At 40.3% G+C, this 18,566-nt stretch overlaps 3 protein-coding genes across 5 annotated transcripts in view; 1 reads left to right on the top strand and 2 right to left on the bottom strand.

The window, feature by feature from the left end:
• pla1a (phospholipase A1 member A) overlaps positions 1-5,447 on the top strand; it is a 7,679-nt gene extending 2,232 nt beyond the window's left edge. The window contains exons 4-11 of the mRNA XM_083902198.1: positions 734-842; positions 929-1,030; positions 1,124-1,216; positions 1,438-1,620; positions 1,713-1,802; positions 2,908-3,013; positions 4,488-4,643; positions 5,311-5,447. Of these exons, the coding sequence (XP_083758324.1) occupies positions 734-842; positions 929-1,030; positions 1,124-1,216; positions 1,438-1,620; positions 1,713-1,802; positions 2,908-3,013; positions 4,488-4,643; positions 5,311-5,401 (930 nt within the window). The 3' untranslated portion in view covers positions 5,402-5,447. The remainder of the gene's footprint in view (positions 1-733; positions 843-928; positions 1,031-1,123; positions 1,217-1,437; positions 1,621-1,712; positions 1,803-2,907; positions 3,014-4,487; positions 4,644-5,310) is intronic.
• Positions 5,448-6,110: 663 nt separating this feature from the next.
• popdc2 (popeye domain cAMP effector 2) lies at positions 6,111-14,031 on the bottom strand. 2 transcript variants are annotated; one of them, XM_083902955.1, is made up of 4 exons: positions 13,341-14,031; positions 9,499-9,607; positions 8,152-8,731; positions 6,111-6,510 (listed from the first exon to the last, which is right to left on the bottom strand). In XM_083902955.1, exons 1-3 carry the CDS (start codon positions 13,832-13,834, stop codon positions 8,201-8,203), a joined length of 1,134 nt encoding a protein of 377 aa, XP_083759081.1. In that variant the 5' UTR covers positions 13,835-14,031; the 3' UTR covers positions 6,111-6,510; positions 8,152-8,200. The 2 variants fall into 2 exon arrangements, with proteins under 2 accessions (XP_083759081.1, XP_083759082.1); XM_083902956.1 differs by having other exon boundaries at positions 8,293-8,731.
• A 1,938-nt stretch (positions 14,032-15,969) lies between these two features.
• cox17 (cytochrome c oxidase copper chaperone COX17) lies at positions 15,970-18,332 on the bottom strand. Of its 2 annotated transcripts, none has more exons than XM_083902204.1 (4): positions 18,224-18,332; positions 17,262-17,385; positions 17,072-17,187; positions 15,970-16,162 (listed from the first exon to the last, which is right to left on the bottom strand). In XM_083902204.1, the coding sequence occupies exons 1-3, from the start codon at positions 18,315-18,317 to the stop codon at positions 17,103-17,105; spliced, it is 303 nt and encodes a 100-aa protein (XP_083758330.1). In that variant the 5' UTR covers positions 18,318-18,332; the 3' UTR covers positions 15,970-16,162; positions 17,072-17,102. The 2 variants fall into 2 exon arrangements, with proteins under 2 accessions (XP_083758330.1, XP_083758331.1); XM_083902205.1 differs by having other exon boundaries at positions 15,970-16,163; positions 17,075-17,187.
• Positions 18,333-18,566: the final 234 nt, after the last annotated feature.

The following is an 18,566-nucleotide window of genomic DNA, read 5'->3' as shown; positions in this document are numbered from 1 at the left end:
TATTTGAGTTTTGTGGATTCAAAAGTCACCTAGACTTATTTCACGGCTAATTTAGAAACTGACTAGCCACTGCTAATTTGTTTCATTGTGATATTCTAGTATTGTACTGTAATAAATGTTGTTATAAGTAAGATAGATAGATAGATAGATAGATAGATAGATAGATAGATAGATAGATAGATAGATAGATAGATAGATAGATAGATAGATAGATAGATAGATAGATAGATAGATAGCAATGTCTGCTATAGGCTAACAATGCATTCTTTCAGCTAACTTTAAGCTAATAGATAGATAGATAGATAGATAGATAGATAGATAGATAGATAGATAGATAGATAGATAGATAGATAGATAGATAGATAGATAGATAGATAGATAGATAGATAGATAGATAGCAATGTCTGCTATAGGCTAACAATGCATTCTTTCAGCTAACTTTAAGCTAATAGATAGATAGATAGATAGATAGATAGATAGATAGATAGATAGATAGATAGATAGATAGATAGATAGATAGATAGATAGATAGATAGATAGATAGATAGATAGTAGCTCAGACAGCTATCTTGATAAACTAGCTACATAAATAGATATGCTAGACAATCAGCTAGCTAGCTAGCTAGCTAAAAAGACAAACAGTCAACAAAGGATGTATAACAGAATATTACAACAGATTAAAACCTCATGAGAGAGATTGAGATTGACAGAAAGACTGAATTTAATCCCACAGAAACACGGCTGTAAGCTGGAGTCCTTCCACTTCATCGGGGTCAGTCTCGGGGCTCACGTCGCCGGGTTTGTCGGGACTCTTTTCGAGGGTCAGATCGGACGAATCACGGGTGAGTGGAATTTCCGGATATAATCCCATGTTTAGGGTTTTTCCTCAAACACCATGTTTGTAATTGTCCTTGTCCTTGTGATCCAGGTCTGGACCCGGCTGGACCCATGTTTAAAGGAGCCAACACCTTTGACCGACTGGACCCGTCCGACGCTCAGTTTGTCGACGCCATTCACACGGACTCTGACTGTGAGCACATTTGACCTTAAACACTGAGGTTAAAGATATAAAATCTTTATATATAAAAAAGTAAATAGTGTATTTTTGTTGCTGCTGCCTTAGATTTCGGCATCTCCATCCCTGTGGGTCATGTGGATTTCTTCCTGAATGGCGGGAAGGACCAGGCGGGATGCACTCGCTCCAGGTTTCCCTCCAGTATGTTTGTTTAATTATTTTTAATTCATATTAATTTGAATATTATCTAAAGTGCATGACCTAATTAAAGTTTGAATAAGTTCCCAAGTAAACTATCATTTTTCCCGATAACATGATGAAAACAGAGCAAAAAAATGACTATAAATAAATATATACATTTTCAAACCCTCTAGCTCCTTATAGTGAGTGTGTGTGTGTCTGTGTGCATGGTGTGCTGTTAGTTCTCGTCTACTTTCCAGTGTATGGCTATGTGATATGTGACCACATGAGGGCGCTGCACGTCTACATGAGCGCTCTGAACGGCTCCTGCCCTCTGAAGGGAATCCCCTGCTCCAGCTATGAGGACTTCCAGAGTGGACAGTGTGTGGACTGTGATGTCTTCAAGGGGACATGTCCAACTATAGGTGACAACACACACACACACACACACACATCAGCACTACTTTAAAGGTTCAGTGCGTAACATTTAAATGGCATATTATTGTTTGTGTTGCAGGTTTGTCAGAGAACAGTGGGTTGATCACGTCACCGCTTCCCAAAGAGCAGAAGCTTTTCCTGCTCACGACGTCTTCGCCACCTTTCTGTGGTGAGTGTAATAGTTTATTACTATTATAAGGCGTTAATAAAATGTCTCAAGTTGTAAAAAAAAGTATGGTTTAACACTCGAAAAAGGCAATATTTTGAATAACTTGGAATATGATGAGTGTTTTGTATAATGAACCTTTACAACTAAACGCACTGAGACAAAGTAGGCTATGCTAACAGCTATGCTAACAAATGCTCGTCTTTAAGTTGCAAGATTAATAAAGGAGGAATTTTAAATTGTTGTTTAGTCACCAGAATAACCGGCGTCTTACTTATTTTAATGTATATTTCCTTTTATTTTGAACCATAAACACATTTTGGCGATCATATTTTGATATTTTGAACAACTTGAAGTAACTAAACTGTGCTGCGTTGTTGGTTGGAAGCATTCTGAATTTGTATGAATTGTGAACAATGAGTACATGAAATATTAAGTTTTAAAAAAAAGTAAACTAAGTTTAAGTTTTAGGAATAGTTTGTAATGTACGTGAATTTAAGAGACATTAAACCGGTTGGAAAAAGTTGCAAATAGACTAAAACGCACTGAGACAAAGTATGCTAACAGCTATGCTAACAAATGCGCATCTTTGAGTTGGAATTTGAAATAACCGAAATAACCGGCGTCTTACTTATTAATGTATATTTCCTATTATTTTGAACCATAAATACATTTCTTATTTTGGCGAACAGTATATTGATCGACATCAACACAAAGTTTTTATTTTGAAATTCGGTGAAAAATGGCCGCAAATACAATTGAACTCATATCACCTTTTTTTAAACCCAAGTTTTTGTTTTTATTTTTTTGTTTTTTGTCACTTTAGTTTTCATTATTTCATAATAACCTTGCTCCTGACCAGACTAGATGTTCACTCGTCATTTGTCTATTGGGACACGAAGAGGATTTCAATAAATAAGCACAATAAAAAGTCCATTAAAACCCAAACATTAGTGCATTAAAAAAAACACCTTAACCATAACTTTAATCTTGTGACGATGCAAAGACACCAATAAAGTTCTTACGGCTCGTCCTGCGGGGAGCGTTATTCATGTTATTATTTCATTAAAACCGAGCGATGACTCAGCGTATTTGTGTCTGCGCTCAGCTCATCACATCCTGCTGCAGCTGGAGGTTTCTCCTCTGGACAAAAGTGCGGAGGTGGAGGTGACGCTGAGGACCGAGAGCCAGAGGACGGAGAAGACGTTCAGGCTGTGAGTAGCACATCATTTTTTTTTTAAGGCTTTTACTTTGAAATCAGTCCCTCGGGCACAGAATTAAACAGTTATTATGATTCGTGCTTTTATTGTGATTGAAAAGGATGATGGAAGGATGACAGAAAACATTCAAAAAGATCAAATATAATGATATTTGTTGAGGTTTTGCTCTCTGAAAGTTACAGTTTCACTTTATTGTACTTGTGTTATGTTCATGAAAATCATGTTTAATGTCAGCAGATCATAATAATAGGATTATTCTACTTCCAGGTTTTGGAGATTTTTTCCTTTTTTGTCTGTGTTTGAGGAAGGAAATCTAAGGAAAAACTGATTTTATTATCGTCGCACCAGCATTCTTACAGTTTGTGCAGCACCTGCTGACGTTCTTTGACGATAACTCTTCTCGCACTGTACGTTTTTTTTAAGAGTGGGCAGCTTCTATTTTGAGGCGATTGCTGCTGCTGCTGCTGCTGCTGCTGCTGCTGCTGCTGCTGTTTTTTCATGTTTCACTGTAAAACTGCAGGAAACTGAGCCACAGATGCTGAGAGAGGGGAAAACTGCAGGTTCACTCCAGTTCAGGGAGAACATTTACTTTAACCCACTTTGTATTTTACTTTACTGCGAGAAACAAATGACGCTGTGTGTGAATGGACTAATGGAATACATGTATATATCCTGTTATTTATACATGTATATATCCTGTTATTTATACATGTATATATCCATCCTGTTATATATACATGTATATATCCTGTTATTTATACATGTATATATCCTGTTATTTATACATGTATATATTCTGTTATTTATACATGTATATTTCCTTTATTTAATCAGTTAAAAGGCTCATTGAGAAAAGCAACCTTGTTTGCAGATGACAACGTTATTTATATACATGTATATATCCTTTAATGTTATTTATATACATGCATATGTCCTTTAATGTTATTTATATACATACATATGTCCTTTAATGTTATTTATATACATGTATATATCCTTTAATGTTATTTATACACATGCATATGTCCTTTAATTTTACTTATATACATGTATATATCCTTTATTTGACCTTGTTTGCAGATGACAACGTTATTTATATACATGTATATATCCTTTAATGTTATTTATATACATGTATATATACTTTATTTAACCTTGTTTGCAGATGACAACGTTATTTATATACATGCATATGTCCTTTAATGTTATTTATATACATGTATATATCCTTTAATGTTATTTATATACATGTATATAACATTTAATGTTACTTATATACATGTATATATCCTTCATTTGACCTTGTTTGCAGATGACAACGTTATTTATATACATGTATATGTCCTTTAATGTTATTTATATACGTGTATATGTCCTTTATGTAAATTTGTTTGCAGATGACATTGTTATCTACGTGCACAATGTTGATTTAAAAAAAAAAAAAATAAATAAATGTGTGTAATAACAGGCGAACGTCTACGACGTCGTACAAGGCGGTGTTGGCTCACCCGGTGCCTCTGTGTCAGATCGCCTCCATCGAGCTGAAGAGCACGGGCGCTCGCTTCTACAGACAAGGAGACGTCCACTTCAAGTCGGCGTGTCTGTCCGAGTTCCCCTCGCTCAGGTATACACCACACAAATATATATATATATATATATATACATATATATATATATAAACACAAAGGCAAAAATACCAATAATGCTATAACAAATAGAACAGGGATATAAAAGCATGTGAGAAAAATGTAGAAATTGTATCAATATATGAATGAAAGATAATTAGTAGATCTTCATTTTAAACTTTGAGAGTCAAAGAAAGTCTTTCCAAGGCACCGTGATGTACAAAAATATAAAAAACACCAAAGTTTGGGGGTTTATTTTTAAAGAAAGACAAGAAAAACAGTGAGCGATTCGACGATGATTGTAAACAGGTGGTAAACCATGTGACCTGATCACATGATCGGTCTATTTAAGCACCTGCTCTCGTTCAGTTTCTCTTTCACACACACACACACACACACACACGACCATGAAGAAGACTCTTGAGCTGAAATGTGCTGGTTTTTAAACCTTTAAGATATTCATGATTTAAATTTTAAATCAACCAGAAAGCAGATTGTTACTGACACTTTGTGACCCTGGTTCTTTGCACAATATTTTTTATTTAAACTCAGCTTCTGCCTGGGGCTTGAGCTGCATCTCATCGATATTAACTTTATTGTTTTTTTTTCCGTCTTAAAGCACTTTGAAATCACATTTTAAAGGACATACGTGTGTGTTTTTCTCAGGCGAGAAAACCCGCTGTGCGTGAACAACATCAACGTCCGACGTGGATCTCTGTGGTCACATGACTTTGTGCAGGTCTGTGGCTTCTTCTGAAGAGAGGAAATCACCAGTGTATTTTATCGTTATGTATGAAAATGAGAGCGGAATAATGAAAAGGAAGTGATTTACATTGTTGTGTTTAGGTCAAATTTGTCTCTTTTTTCAGCTTTATTTCCACAGAATGTGTTTTTTTTGTGTATGTTTTTAGAGATCCAAGCAATAAACTGAGAAACAAGTGGCGTCTCCACGGATATTTGGATGTTATTTTTTCCCCACAAAAGTGTAGTGACCGTTCTGGCTTTCACATATAATATGTGTGGATGATAATCTGATCTCAGTTTAAAGTCAAAGAAAACTCAAAAAACATCTTCACTGCACACAAACAACTTTATGGAGGAAATCTTGGCCCCGAGGGAAAACAAAACAAACAAACACATGGTTTTAGTCCCGTCTCGCAAAACAAGAGTATTTATACTTTATGCACGTATTACATAATCAGTCACAGAAATGTGTGGTCTACAGGGATCCAATGTGTCAACAAAAGACAAGTGGGGTCTGTCTTTAGATGAATAAAATCAGTACATGAGGCCCGACATTCATTGATTATTAAGTGTTTTTACTCAGGAAAAAAATGTCCGATATCATCGTTTTTAATCAATTACACAACATTAATTTATAATATGTGACTTTCCGAACTGAATTTGTCCGATTCAAAACAATCGATACCCTTGGAAAAATGCTGAGTATCAGTGATTTTGTGAAAAAAACACAAGAAAATGGTTGAGTCCAAATTTAAAAACACATGATTTTTTTGAATTTTCTTTCAACGTTTAACGTGCTGCTGGTAAGGTGAAAAAGATAAAAGGTGGTCTCTCTCTGATCCTCAGCCTCAGCGCCAGGTTCAGGTTGCTGGTGTTTTACAGGTTATTGAAAAGTATCTGCGATAATGTCCAACGTGTCCATTTTGTTCAGAAGATAACAGGAAGGCGACATCTGAGGTGAGAACATGGGCCAGGGAGTCGATCGTACACTTCTACACTGTCGACGGCACGGTGCGTTTTCCTGTAGAGACTCTTCTTCTCACAGTTTGGGAGTGTCAGTGGGAGCCAGCGGCGCTCGGCCCCTCTGAAATCGAGGTGGTACGATCCTGTCGCTATCGCCTCCTGCAGAGTCAGCGAAGAAGCCTCAGTTAGGAGATGAACAATGAAAGAACTACTGAGTGAAGTTAAAATACAAATGAGTTTTTTGGCTGAACAGAAGGATTGCCTACTCCTACTACGAGTCTGGAATGAGTCTTTACCCCAAGTAGTTTGATTATCTCGGGGTCTTGTTCACGAGTGAGGGAACAATGGAGCGTGAGATTGGCAGGAATATCGCAGCAACGGGAACGGTATTGCGATCGCTCTGCCGCACCATTGTGGCGATAACAGGAGCTGAGCCAAAGGGCAACGCTCCCGATCTACCGGTCGATCTTCATTCCCGATGTCATGGTCATGAGCAAAACAACAACAAGATCATGGGTACAAGCGGCCGAAATTGGCTGGGGTCCTGCCTTAGAGATAGTAGGAGAAGCTCAGATTAGAGCTGTTGCTACTTTGCGTGGAAAGGAGCCAGTTGAGGTGTTTTGGGCATCTGGTAAGGATACCACCGGGTGCACCACCCAAGGGAGGTGTTCCTGGCACGTCCAACTGGGAGGAACCCTCGGGGTAGACCAAGAACTAGGTGGAGAGAGATAATGTCTCCTCACTGGCCTGGGAGTCCAGTCGGAGTTGGAAGATGTGGCCAGGGAAATATGTAGATGCTATAGAGCATTCCAGATTTCTACTCAGTCTGAAAAGCTCCTCAAGTTTGCAGATGACACCACGCTCATTGGACTTGTCTCCTTGGGAGCTCCTCTTAGCGATCGCAATGCTGTTCCCGTTGCTCTGATTCTCCTGCCAATCTCCACGCTCCATTGTTCACTAACTCGTCAACAAGACCTGGAGGCACTCAAACTCCTTCACTTGGGGTAAAGACTCATTCCCCACCCGGAGATTGATCATCTGGTGGAATGCTCTAAAGACAGTGGAGATGGTGGTGGACTTCAGAAAGAGCCCAGTCCCTGTTTCTGATCCCAATGTGAAATATCGAGGACATTTGCAAAGACCTTCTACGAGTTGTTGGCCTCGTCTGACTGAACTGAAGTCGCGTTTCCAGGATGTGCGATAGGTCTGATCTACTGCCTCAGAGCCGCCCTGCAACCCGAGCCCAACACTGACCCAACTGTCCAGCTATGATCTGATCCCCCACCTGGGATTGGGTGATGGCTGGTCTTTGGTGTAAAAGCTGGTGGGGTTGCGGCAGGGTGGTGGATGCATATGCGTACAGAGAGCCAAGTGGTTAGCACACTGGATCAACAGAATGGCAACTCTTTGGAAATCCCCTAAATTTCTCAGCTCTAATCCTTCATTAGAAGGACATGGCTAAAGCTGGGTCAAGCCAGACCAAAACACTTCCTGGTCCGATTTAAGTGTGTGTTTACTTACATACAAAAGCCTGAGCAGCCAACAGCATCAGAGCCGCACAAGATAAATTAAATATTGGCAAAAGAGCCAGAAAATAAAGTAGCCACATTAATCAATTGATATAAAATTCTACCATTATATGAATCAATAAACTGAAAATATTACGATTAATGTAGTACTGAGTAAAGCCTTAGGTAGGGTTAGTAAGAAGTGTGCACTGCAAGCCAGGTCATGCACACAACAAACACACATACACAGACTCCGCCCCTATGCCACTCTCCGCCCAGGTGAGGTACTTACATGTAGCTTAAGTGGTGACCCAGTGTGTTAGCTCCAGCACCCTGACCCTCTATTTCAAATAATCCCTCTCACTGCCATAATCCATCAAGGAGCCCGCTACGTCAGCAAAGTCCTCCAGGACCAGGCTGGTGGAGTCCTCACCAGAGAGCAGCTCGGGGTCTGACGCCCACGGGTGCTGACGGTGGTCAGGCTGCAGGGTCCGGGGTTCGTCCAGGTACGGTTGGAGAGACTGGGGGTGGTCGCACATCTCGTAGGCCGGCGCTTGGTCGTCGTCGTCGTGCTGCTGCACGGAGCGCGGATCCCTCGCGACGCCGACGCCGTCGCCGCAGCTGCCGCTGCCGCCCTCGCTGCCCTGCGACGACGGCGCCAGCACGTGGTAGAGGCTGGGCAAGCGGATGTCCAGCAGCACGCCGCTCTTGATGAAAAGCTTGTTGTTGAGGTTGTAGAGCTTTTCGGCGATGTCGTAGCCCAGCATGACGGAGAAGAGGCGAGCGATGTATCGCTCCTTAGATATCAGCATGTACAGATGGCGGCGGCGCCAGCTGACGTAGCGGGAGTCTTCCTCTGCCGTCAGGGTCACCTTTGGAATATGAATGAAACACCTGAATTATCCTAAAATGACACTATAAAACTACAGTCATAACGTTTAATACTGCCAAAGATGTTGGGTTAGCTTCAGTAAAGGACATAAACCCTGTAAATAGACCGAAAAACATAGTAACTACTTTTTTGGAAGATTCTTTCTGTTCCTTTAGGTAAATCTAATTAGACTGGAGTTATTTGCTGCTACATATATCTCTACTACAACTGTAAGATGTTAGCCTGATGCTAACATTACTCCCATTGCTAAATTGCGATGGATCAGATGAGTCGGCAGATATTACTATAACAGAATGGGCTCATTGCTTGTACCCTGTCAGGGTCGGTAGCAAACTAAGTAGCCAAGCTAGCAAGCTAACACTATGCAAAGCAGTGTAGCTTGCGAATAATCATTACTTTTTATGGTGTTAGCGTTGTTTTTTTCTTGTATGAGTGTCTTGGTTTGCAATTTAGGAAGATAACGTTAGCTTGCTAGCACCCTTCTCTGTTCAGAAACGCAAACACAACACAGTATTAACAGCTAAGTGCGTCGGAACTCTGGAGCATTCCTTACCCAGGAAAGCCCCGTAAACTCGGATTTCCAACTTGAATTAGCACCTCTGTCGCATTTATTTGGCAGTAAACACCAAGTGTTAACAGTAGCTAGCTTGAGATACGTATATGCATTTACGACTTTTCCGCTGGAACGTTTTGAGCTTGCGAGGTTACCGCACAGCATCAACTACAACCCAAGGTCATCCTCAGTACCTGGAACTTTCCCTCCTCATTTGGTCTGAGAGACTCCCACTCTGGAGAGTCCAGGAACTGGTGTCGGTGGATGTAGTGCAGGAACTGGCCCTCCAAAGACACGTTGATCCTGAGCAACAAGAGATACGAGGTTAAAAACAGAGACCGGGATTAGGAATTTGTGATAATGCGAGCAGAGAGGGAGCAGGAGGTCGCTCTGTAGCGTCAGACAGACGAGTGTGGGCATAAATATCTCTGATAGACGCCGTCGAGAACACTTTCAGATACGCTGACGACATCGGGTTTTTCCGCTTCTGTTCCACCTGAAGCGTAATTCAGGACGCACAAGGAAAGTTTCGTTTTTAAAGCAAAGAGCTTCCGTAGAGTGAGATAATCCAGCGCCAGGCAGCATTTAGATTCCAGCGATATTAAAGGCCACCTGTCAAAGTGTTGTTTTAACCGTACCTCGATGTGAAAGTCATCCGCTTCATATCAATCAAATGACATTGCCAGAAAGAGACGATGTGTTAGAAAAACTACTCTCCACAGTTATTTTTAACGCCTTTGTGACAGCAGCTAGCAGAGGAGACAAAGTGGCTTGGGCCCCACTTGAGGTGATTACTGTAACCCACGGCAACGACATTTGTGTTAGAATGTCCTTGAATTCCACGGTATGGCTTTGTACACGGGACAGCAATGACGACGGTATTTGAAAACCCTAAAGTTTGAGTCGTTCTCTTCAAACCAAACCAAATGAGACAAGACAACAATTTCCACGATCTTTTGTAATTGTGTTGATTGAAAGACCCCTGGTGGGAGAAAATACACAAAGCTCTTGCTCGACAAATCTCAACAAAACGTAACCCTAACCCTAATCCACAATATTGTAGCATATGCCAATCTGTGAGTTCGTCCTTCTGTTAGCAACTTCCCATCGACAGTTGTTGGCAAATCAATCCGACAATTTCAAGAAATCCCAATGTCTTATGGGTAAAATTACAAAACTGATCACAAATCAGACAATATCGGACTGGAAGTTTCATCTGATTACAGATATACCATCAATTCTTGCCATATGCATGCACTGTAAAATGGTAAAAAACTTAACCCTAACCCACAATGTTGTAGCATATGCCAATCTGTAAGTTCGTTAGCAGCTTTCCCGTCGACAGTTGTTGACAAATCAATCTGACAATTTCAAGAAATCCCAATGTTTTATGGGTAAAATGACAAAAACTGATCAGAAATCAGACAAGATCAGACTAGACTAGAAATGTCATCTGGATCCAACCCAGATTACAGATATACCATCCATTCTTGCCATGTGCATGTATTGTAAAATGGTAATAGCCATAAGCAGCTAAAGTTCAACGCAGATCTAGAAAGTTAAACAAGATATAACAAACTGAACTCACCAACAACAACAGTACAGACAAAGTTTTTGCATTAAAACAATATATTTTGCAGACTGCAAATCATGTTTATGTTTTGAAATCATGTTTTGGCGTCATGTGGCGCCACCAACCGCCGTCTACCAATCATTGCAGTCAGTAGAGTCTCAGCTGACGAGCAATCGCGGGTTGCCAGTTAGGTCAGAAAACGAAACCTAAAAGACCTCGGTATTTTTTAATTTGAATGTAGTAACTGTTTTTGGCCAGATTCTCACATATGGCACCTTTAAATAACTCCTATGTTATGGCTCGATACAGTAGACGTCTGTATTAAGACTTCACAACAAAAGCAGGGGGTTGTTAATACAGTAAAAACGACTCGCACAAATATCCCGCCAATTAACAGCTATGTTGTTGGCGTCTATGTAGACTTCCCATCAGGGAGTCCTCATGTTGAAAATGTTGCTGCGCTGCCAGGACCTTCAGGGACAGCAGAAGTGTCCGAGGGGACAACACTGAACCTTCTATTACCCCTAATATGTCATCATCAGTGTAAATATAGGGGTGAAGTATTTAGACGTATAATTTGTTAGATTTGGGCTAAATGGCTCTGGAAATCTGGAAAGAGTAATACAAGCTTTTTTGTTTTTGTTGACCCCACTTTGGCTCGTTCTCCCAGAGACGTCAACGCCGTTTTAAACTCTTGATTTAAGATAAAAGTGTCCCCGAGTACAAAGATATCATTTAACCAGTGGGCACACACTGCGACGACACAATAGTGAGGACAAACGGACAAAAAGTACTTTGTTTACAACATTTCTCTCTGGTGTAAGATCCAGGATTTGAGATCTAATGCAGCTCCGCTTTGAGGATGTTTGGACGAAGAGGATTCATTTCCTGTGACGGCTCGGCGCTGCCAACAGACCCGAGACGAGTCAAAAATAGAACGTCGGCTCCGAAGAAGCCACATTTCCTCAAAGAAATAATTGGTGTTACACTGTATTTTTAATCTCAGGTGCAAAGAGAGTGAGAACGTCCACGTTTAGCTTCAAGTTCTGTCCAAAAAAAATATCAAAAATGTCATGAGAAAAACTACCTGTAACTTTCTAAAACTCCATATTATTGACTAATTCTGAGAAATGTGTTAATTCAGTACATTAACTCAAAAAGTATTGAAATACTACTTATATGCTATATGTAAGGCAAGCTAGCTCCAACTAATAACTTTAGTATTAGTAGTATTAGTAGTATTAGAGTATTGTTTTTGTATGATTCCACCAGGCAAGTTTTTCTTAATGTCGTTAAATTCCTCACATACTTATTTTGGTATCTATGATGTTGAGTTACAAAGAGTAAAAGGCTGCGTTAGCTAAACGCGAGTGTCAGCTAGCAACAAATTCTAGCGCGTAGCCACCCTGTTTTTGTTTTCTCTCAAATTTGGGGGTTAGCTTTAGCTGTGGATTAGTTTCACCACAATATTTAAAAGTTTCACACTACAGTTTTAAATGTATGAAAATATTGCTGTATGTGTACATTAGCAATATAAGTTAGCATCTGTAATCTGGATGGATCCATATTACTTTTTTGGGTCCAATACTGACACCGATAGATCAGTCTAATACAGTTTTTATTTTATTTTTACAGCGACATATGATATATAGGATTTTTCTATTGTTTTTTTAGTTGCTTCAAATGCAGGGCCGGCCCAAGCCTCCATCGGGCCCAAAGCAAAATTTGATTTTGGGGCCCTCTGTTACTGCCAAAAGTAGCAATGAATATTGATCATTCACACACCTACTATACTAAAGCTATTCTACTTATTCTACTCTGTCACAAATACGCTTGTCAAACTAAATTTAAGTTTGACACCAGATTTGCAAATTTACAGAAAAATCGTTAAAGTTAAGTTAATATTTGGCAAAATCAGCAACTCCCCCTACTGGTGACACAGGGGAATCAATACATAAAACCAAATGGTTTATAAATAAAATATTAAGATATTAAGGTCTGAAAATCTAAAAATGTGCACAATCTTTGGGGGGGGATTCAAAATACACTCCTGTAATACAAAGATTTGACTTTTATATGTAAAAAAACACAGCATTAAATAATGTAAATCAACAGAAGCACCCGGAACAAGGTCATAATAATGGTTTATAAATAAAATATGAAGTTAAATAATCACATCTGTGAAAAAGATTTGGTAAAAATGGAGAGAAAAATTCTAAATAAACTACGGCAATCCAAACTTTTCTCTATATATATATTTTTTTAGTTAATATCTCTTGGGGGCCCTCTAGTGGTCACGGGGCCCTGAGCAGCGGCTTAGTCCGCTTATGCCTTGGGCCGGCCCTGTTCAAATGACAGAAGACGTCGCGATATCGCGATATCGATCGATTGTTATTGGTATTTTGGTTGCATTATATATGTTTTACTTGAATTGGACACACAAAAACAGCTTTGGTGTCCCACCTCCCGGACAGCAGGAAGGAGAGCTGGTTGATGGGCGTCTTGCCCTCCACGGCGTACGTCTCGCCCGCCTTCAGCTCCACCACCCTGTTGTCGAACGCGCCGGCGACCTCCTTGAACACGTGCACGGGCACGCCCAGCGGCAGGTAGACCGCCCGGTACAGCGAGGTCAGCTCCTCGCCGCGCACGCCCTCCCGCTTCAGCCGGTAGAGGAGGTGGCCGATCTGGGCGACGCAGGCCAGCAGCAGCAGCGCGTTCCAGGTGAACGCGCACAGGCCGCACAGGGTCAGCCAACCCCACAGGGTCAGGCACACGAAGGCCGGCGTCAGGAAGCCGAAGATGAAGAGGCACCCGTAGGCCCCGCTGCCGCCCATGTAGCCCAGGAACATGACGGTGTGGCCCAGGTGGTAGAAGGCCCCTTCCGTGTTGTTGCTCCAGCCGTCGCACATGGGGGCAAACAGCAAGCTGTCCAGCAGGGACGAGTTTTCGGCGTTCATGTTCCAATCTCAAAAATGCCAACCCGACGACAATTCAGGGTTTTTGTTTGTGCACCGATTGACCGACAACCGTCGCGCGTTTGCTCCCTCGCGTAAGAATGTGAAGAAGTTCTCACGACTCGAAGAAAACCAGCTGGAATGGGTTTCCTCTCCGTCTCCGTCCTCTCATCGCGTGTCCTCCTCGTCTCGTCTGTCCTCTCGTCCGTCCTCTCTCAGACGCCAGTCTGAAAAAAAAAACAAGCCCCAACAGCTGGAGGGGAGAAGTGCTAAGGGAGGGGAGGGTTCACCGATAGAGTCCCAGAAGGATAACCATGTTTGGAATTGAAACCCAAGGAGGACGGAGTGGTGGACGGAAAGCAGGCCTGCACTTAACATAACAGAGTCAGAGAGAGAGAGAGAGAGAGAGAGAGAGAGGCAGGAAACAGGAGAGGAGCGACGGCCGCTAATAAAGTGTAAAAGAACTTTTCGAATCAAGTTTTCAACCCACAAACTTTGTCTATCTTGTCGCTGTATGTGCATATTTAGGGACAGCACGGGTCACATTTCAGGCATAAACACCCACCAATGCCACACATGCAGAGGCGATTCTAGAGTCTGTAGGGACCCAAAGCAAAAATTCCCAGGGGGCCCTTTCAACCAGTTGTTCATCACTATTATGTTCTAAATAATCTGACGCCAACCAAAACTCAGTCATTTTTTTCAAAATGAATGAAATAACATGGAAAAACCTTGTAATTTAAAAGTATGTGAAAATATAAATGTAAAGAACAATAAAATACTGTAACACATTTCAGTAAAAACAGCCCTCAGGCTCCGAGTGTCGGGGGGCCCCCCTATCGGCTCGGGGCCCCAAGCAGTTGCCTGCCCTTGCCTGGTCACAAGCTGCGCCTCTGCACACATGACATGTCCACACCAGACTGTGTACGTCAATCCATTCAATGTTCGTCCTCTCTGGACACAAATAAGTTCATATAATGCACTGATTATAAAAACTTAACTTTATGGAAACTGTCTTTCAGTTAATTCTGTGAAATGGAAATTTCAGCAATTTTAAGTAGAATATATTCAGTTAAAAGTAGATTAAAAGGGACAAAATTACCATCACAGACACATGGAATCAGTTCACATGAGGAAATATGAAGATAAAAATGTTACTGACCGGAAAAAGACGAGCGTGACGCCATGTTTACGTGACTCCGGATTCTTAAAATAAGTCTCTAAAGTAACGCTAAACTATAAAAACAGAGGCACACATACGCAGTTACACAGGTACGCTGGTAATTTGTTAGCGTTGCTCTTTTTGTTTAATAAACAGACCGCTCCAGTTAGACTGTAGGCGCGCTAAAAGGAGCTAATGCAGCTAACGGAGCTAACTGGTAAACGGTTAGCTCCAGTTAGCTAAAGACACATTTGCAGGATTCTATTGCTTCTAACTTTATTTATTCAGATTATTTAACACTACTGCCACCAATTTACTCTAGCATATTTTTGAAAAGTTGCTTATGTATTTTAAATTTTAATGCATTTACCAAAGAACAGTGAGAAAAACTAAAATGTTAGCATCGAGTTGTTCATGTAATACTTGTTACATTAACATCTTACCTTTATTAACGCATATTTACTGTGTATATTAATGTATATTTAAAAGAATTAACCAGAAACAAACAAAAAAAACACAAACGTTTTTTTCCACTAACAGTTGGAAAAAAAATATAATCATATATTTGCCAATTCTGTTACTTCTAATTTGATTTTTACACTGACGTCCCAACTAAACATTGTATATTTTTTGAAAATGCGCTTTTGCACTTTAAATTTTGCCACCTACCAAAGACATACGGGACCCAAAAACTAAATCACTTGATCTTGATAACGTTAGTTTAAAAAAAAAAAAAACTCTGCAACATGCATGGTGTCAGACCATCGCCCAGTGCCAGACCCTTCAGTGACAAACTGTAGACAAAGAATGCAGATATGGCAAGTATTGACATTGCAGGGGCAGGAGTTATTTTTAAGCCTAAGTGCATACCAGGGACAGCAACTGCAGCAGTGGACAGCCAGGACCTTCAACATGTGACCACGCCACTATTAATAATCGGTAAAACACACACACACACACAGACACGGGCGACCTCTTATTGCATAGAGCTTTTATTCCATCACATACAGACTTTTTAAAACACGATTTTTCACACACACAAAAAAGGAGGAAAAACCAGGACCAGAGTGCATCGATTCTACAAATCCCTTCCTGTCAGGGTATAAATAAGAGGGGACATGGGAAGAGAGGGGGAGTGGCCAAGGTGGTCGTCCAATCACAGCAATGCACTGTAAACGAGAGAGAGAACGTTGTTGAGTTGTTTTATATGGAATAAAAAGTTAGTATCACAGGTCACACAGTCGGCTAATTTTTACGAGATGAGAAAGTCTGAGCTGCAGAAACGTGAACTAAACCAAGTGTGTAGTCGACACACACACACACACACACACACTGTCACCTAATATTTTATTGGTATTGTGAGTCCAAATCAAACATGTTTAATAGCAAAACTTAAAATTTCTATGTTTATCAAGTCTTTTTTGCTTCATTTTGGGACACGACAAGTTATTTTTTTACTAAGTTAATCAACAAATTGTACAATTGACTAATGTTTGACTGAATTTTGTGACTTTTCAGCTTCTTAAATGTGAATATTGTCTGGTTTATTGGCTCCATATAACAAAGACTTCATAAAAATAAATGAATGAATCAATTTGTTTATAATTTGACTTTTTATCGCCTGTTTTTAACGTAGTATTTTAGCCTCCGGCGTTTTACTCGCAGTTCACTTCCTCGATCACATTTTAATCCCATAAAAATCACATCGAGTTGCATTGCCTTGTACGAATAGTGCTATATAAATAAAGTTTGACTGAAATGTGACACAACTGCTGCTGCTTTAAGAGTATAGATCAAATATATCTACAATGTTTGATAATATATCCATATCACATTTAGTGAAATAGCAATTGTTGACATAACTACATGACTGTGGTACATAAATATGTGAATTTGATAAAAAAAAAAAAATTCTGACATATTTTTAACAAAAGGCACACAATGACAAACGTAATATTTAATTTATTCCACTTTGTACTCATTAGTGGGTGAATCAGTAACAGCCGAGGGTCACAAATGACCCCAAACATGAGGAATTTATAATTACATACTAATCTGTGTGTGTCAAACGTACTTACCACACACACACACACACACAAAAGTAGTGGGTCAAATCTTGAATCCAAGCGCCCTCATGCAGTCCTTGTGCGCCTCAATCAGCACCGAGCACTGGTCCTCTCCCCTTTCAATGATGCTGAAAACGAGGAGAAGCAGATTAGATTCTATTTCCGAGTATTGTTTCTCATTCTCATTTTCATTCGTGCTCACCAAGCATCTCTGACTTTCTTGGTCTCTGGACAAGCGCAGCAGGGTTTCAGCGGCTTCTTCTCGCCGCACTGGGTCACGGGAGTGGAGTCCACGCCGGCAGCTGACACGGTGGACATCTTTAAATCTGAGCATGAAAAAGATTCCGCTTGTTTACCACAGTCGACTGATGAGTTTGAGTGTTTTATTAAGTAAATAAAGCAATATTTATGTATTTTCAGCTTCATAAATGTGAATATTTGCTATTTTCTTTACCCTATATGACAAAGAAATCAGCACAACAGAATCATTTTATGGTCCAAACAAGTTCTTGATTTATCAATTACCAGCACTATACGATTTCTGGGTCATATGGAGGAAAGAAACAAGACAATATTCACCTGTAAGAAGCTGAAAAAGATGAACTAATACATGATAAAATAACAGGTATTTACAGGTATTCAGTATTAATAATAGTTAGACACTAGGCTCAAATTAAATGGGGGAAAACACATAAAAATATTTAAGATAAACAAATCTGTCAGACTTATATACACAAGCTACATTTGATCATTTTAAACCCAGATTTTAATCTAATAATTTAAAAGTAGATGACAGCAAGCAGTGAGAACCTACACAGACTGTTTGTTTTAGCACTTTATAAAAGATTTATTTGCTCCAACACCTTCACAGTTACACTTTAATTTGGAATTCACCCAAAAAAATGCGCGTCTTTCAACGCACGCAACAGAAGGTTAAACGGTCTTCCGGTACGCAGCCGTTACATCACCGCTGCTGGAGCTAGCTAACGGCGGCTAACGCTAGTAGTAAAAACAAAACAAGTCCTGATAATAAAAAAAAAGGGCACATGAGCGGTGTCATGGCGGATTAAAGGGGCGATTAACATGAACAGCGAGATGTCGTTAAACGCAGCGGAGGAGTTAAAAGTGTGCCTTTCGCTTTTTAATCTTCGTTACGTGACTTACGTGTGTGTGGAGGACAACGTGCGAATGCTGCTTCACCTTCAAAAAGAACAGAAGAAGAAGAAGGAGGAGGAACGGTGGCAGCGAGCGAGCACATGTACGTGACGTAGCAGTCTCACGTGACCAGAAACGTGAGCGGTGGCTTCTGGGAAATGGAGTACTCTGACACAAAAGGCGGGAAGAGGGTACACTACAGACATGGAGGAGGTAATGACTGGTTATATATGATTAGCTTAGTTATTTGGACATGAATTATGGATAAATATCGTTAGCTAAGCGTTATTTCATGTAGTACATTAGCATTTTCTTTGTGACGAAAGTTCAGTTTTGACCTTGAAAACATTGG

Source organism: Microchirus variegatus, assembly GCF_963457635.1.
Source record: "Microchirus variegatus genome assembly, chromosome: 16".
NCBI classification, from domain to species: domain Eukaryota; kingdom Metazoa; phylum Chordata; class Actinopteri; order Pleuronectiformes; family Soleidae; genus Microchirus; species Microchirus variegatus.
The sequence above is the reverse complement of the archived record's forward strand: the minus strand, read 5'-3'. Positions and strand labels throughout refer to the sequence as shown.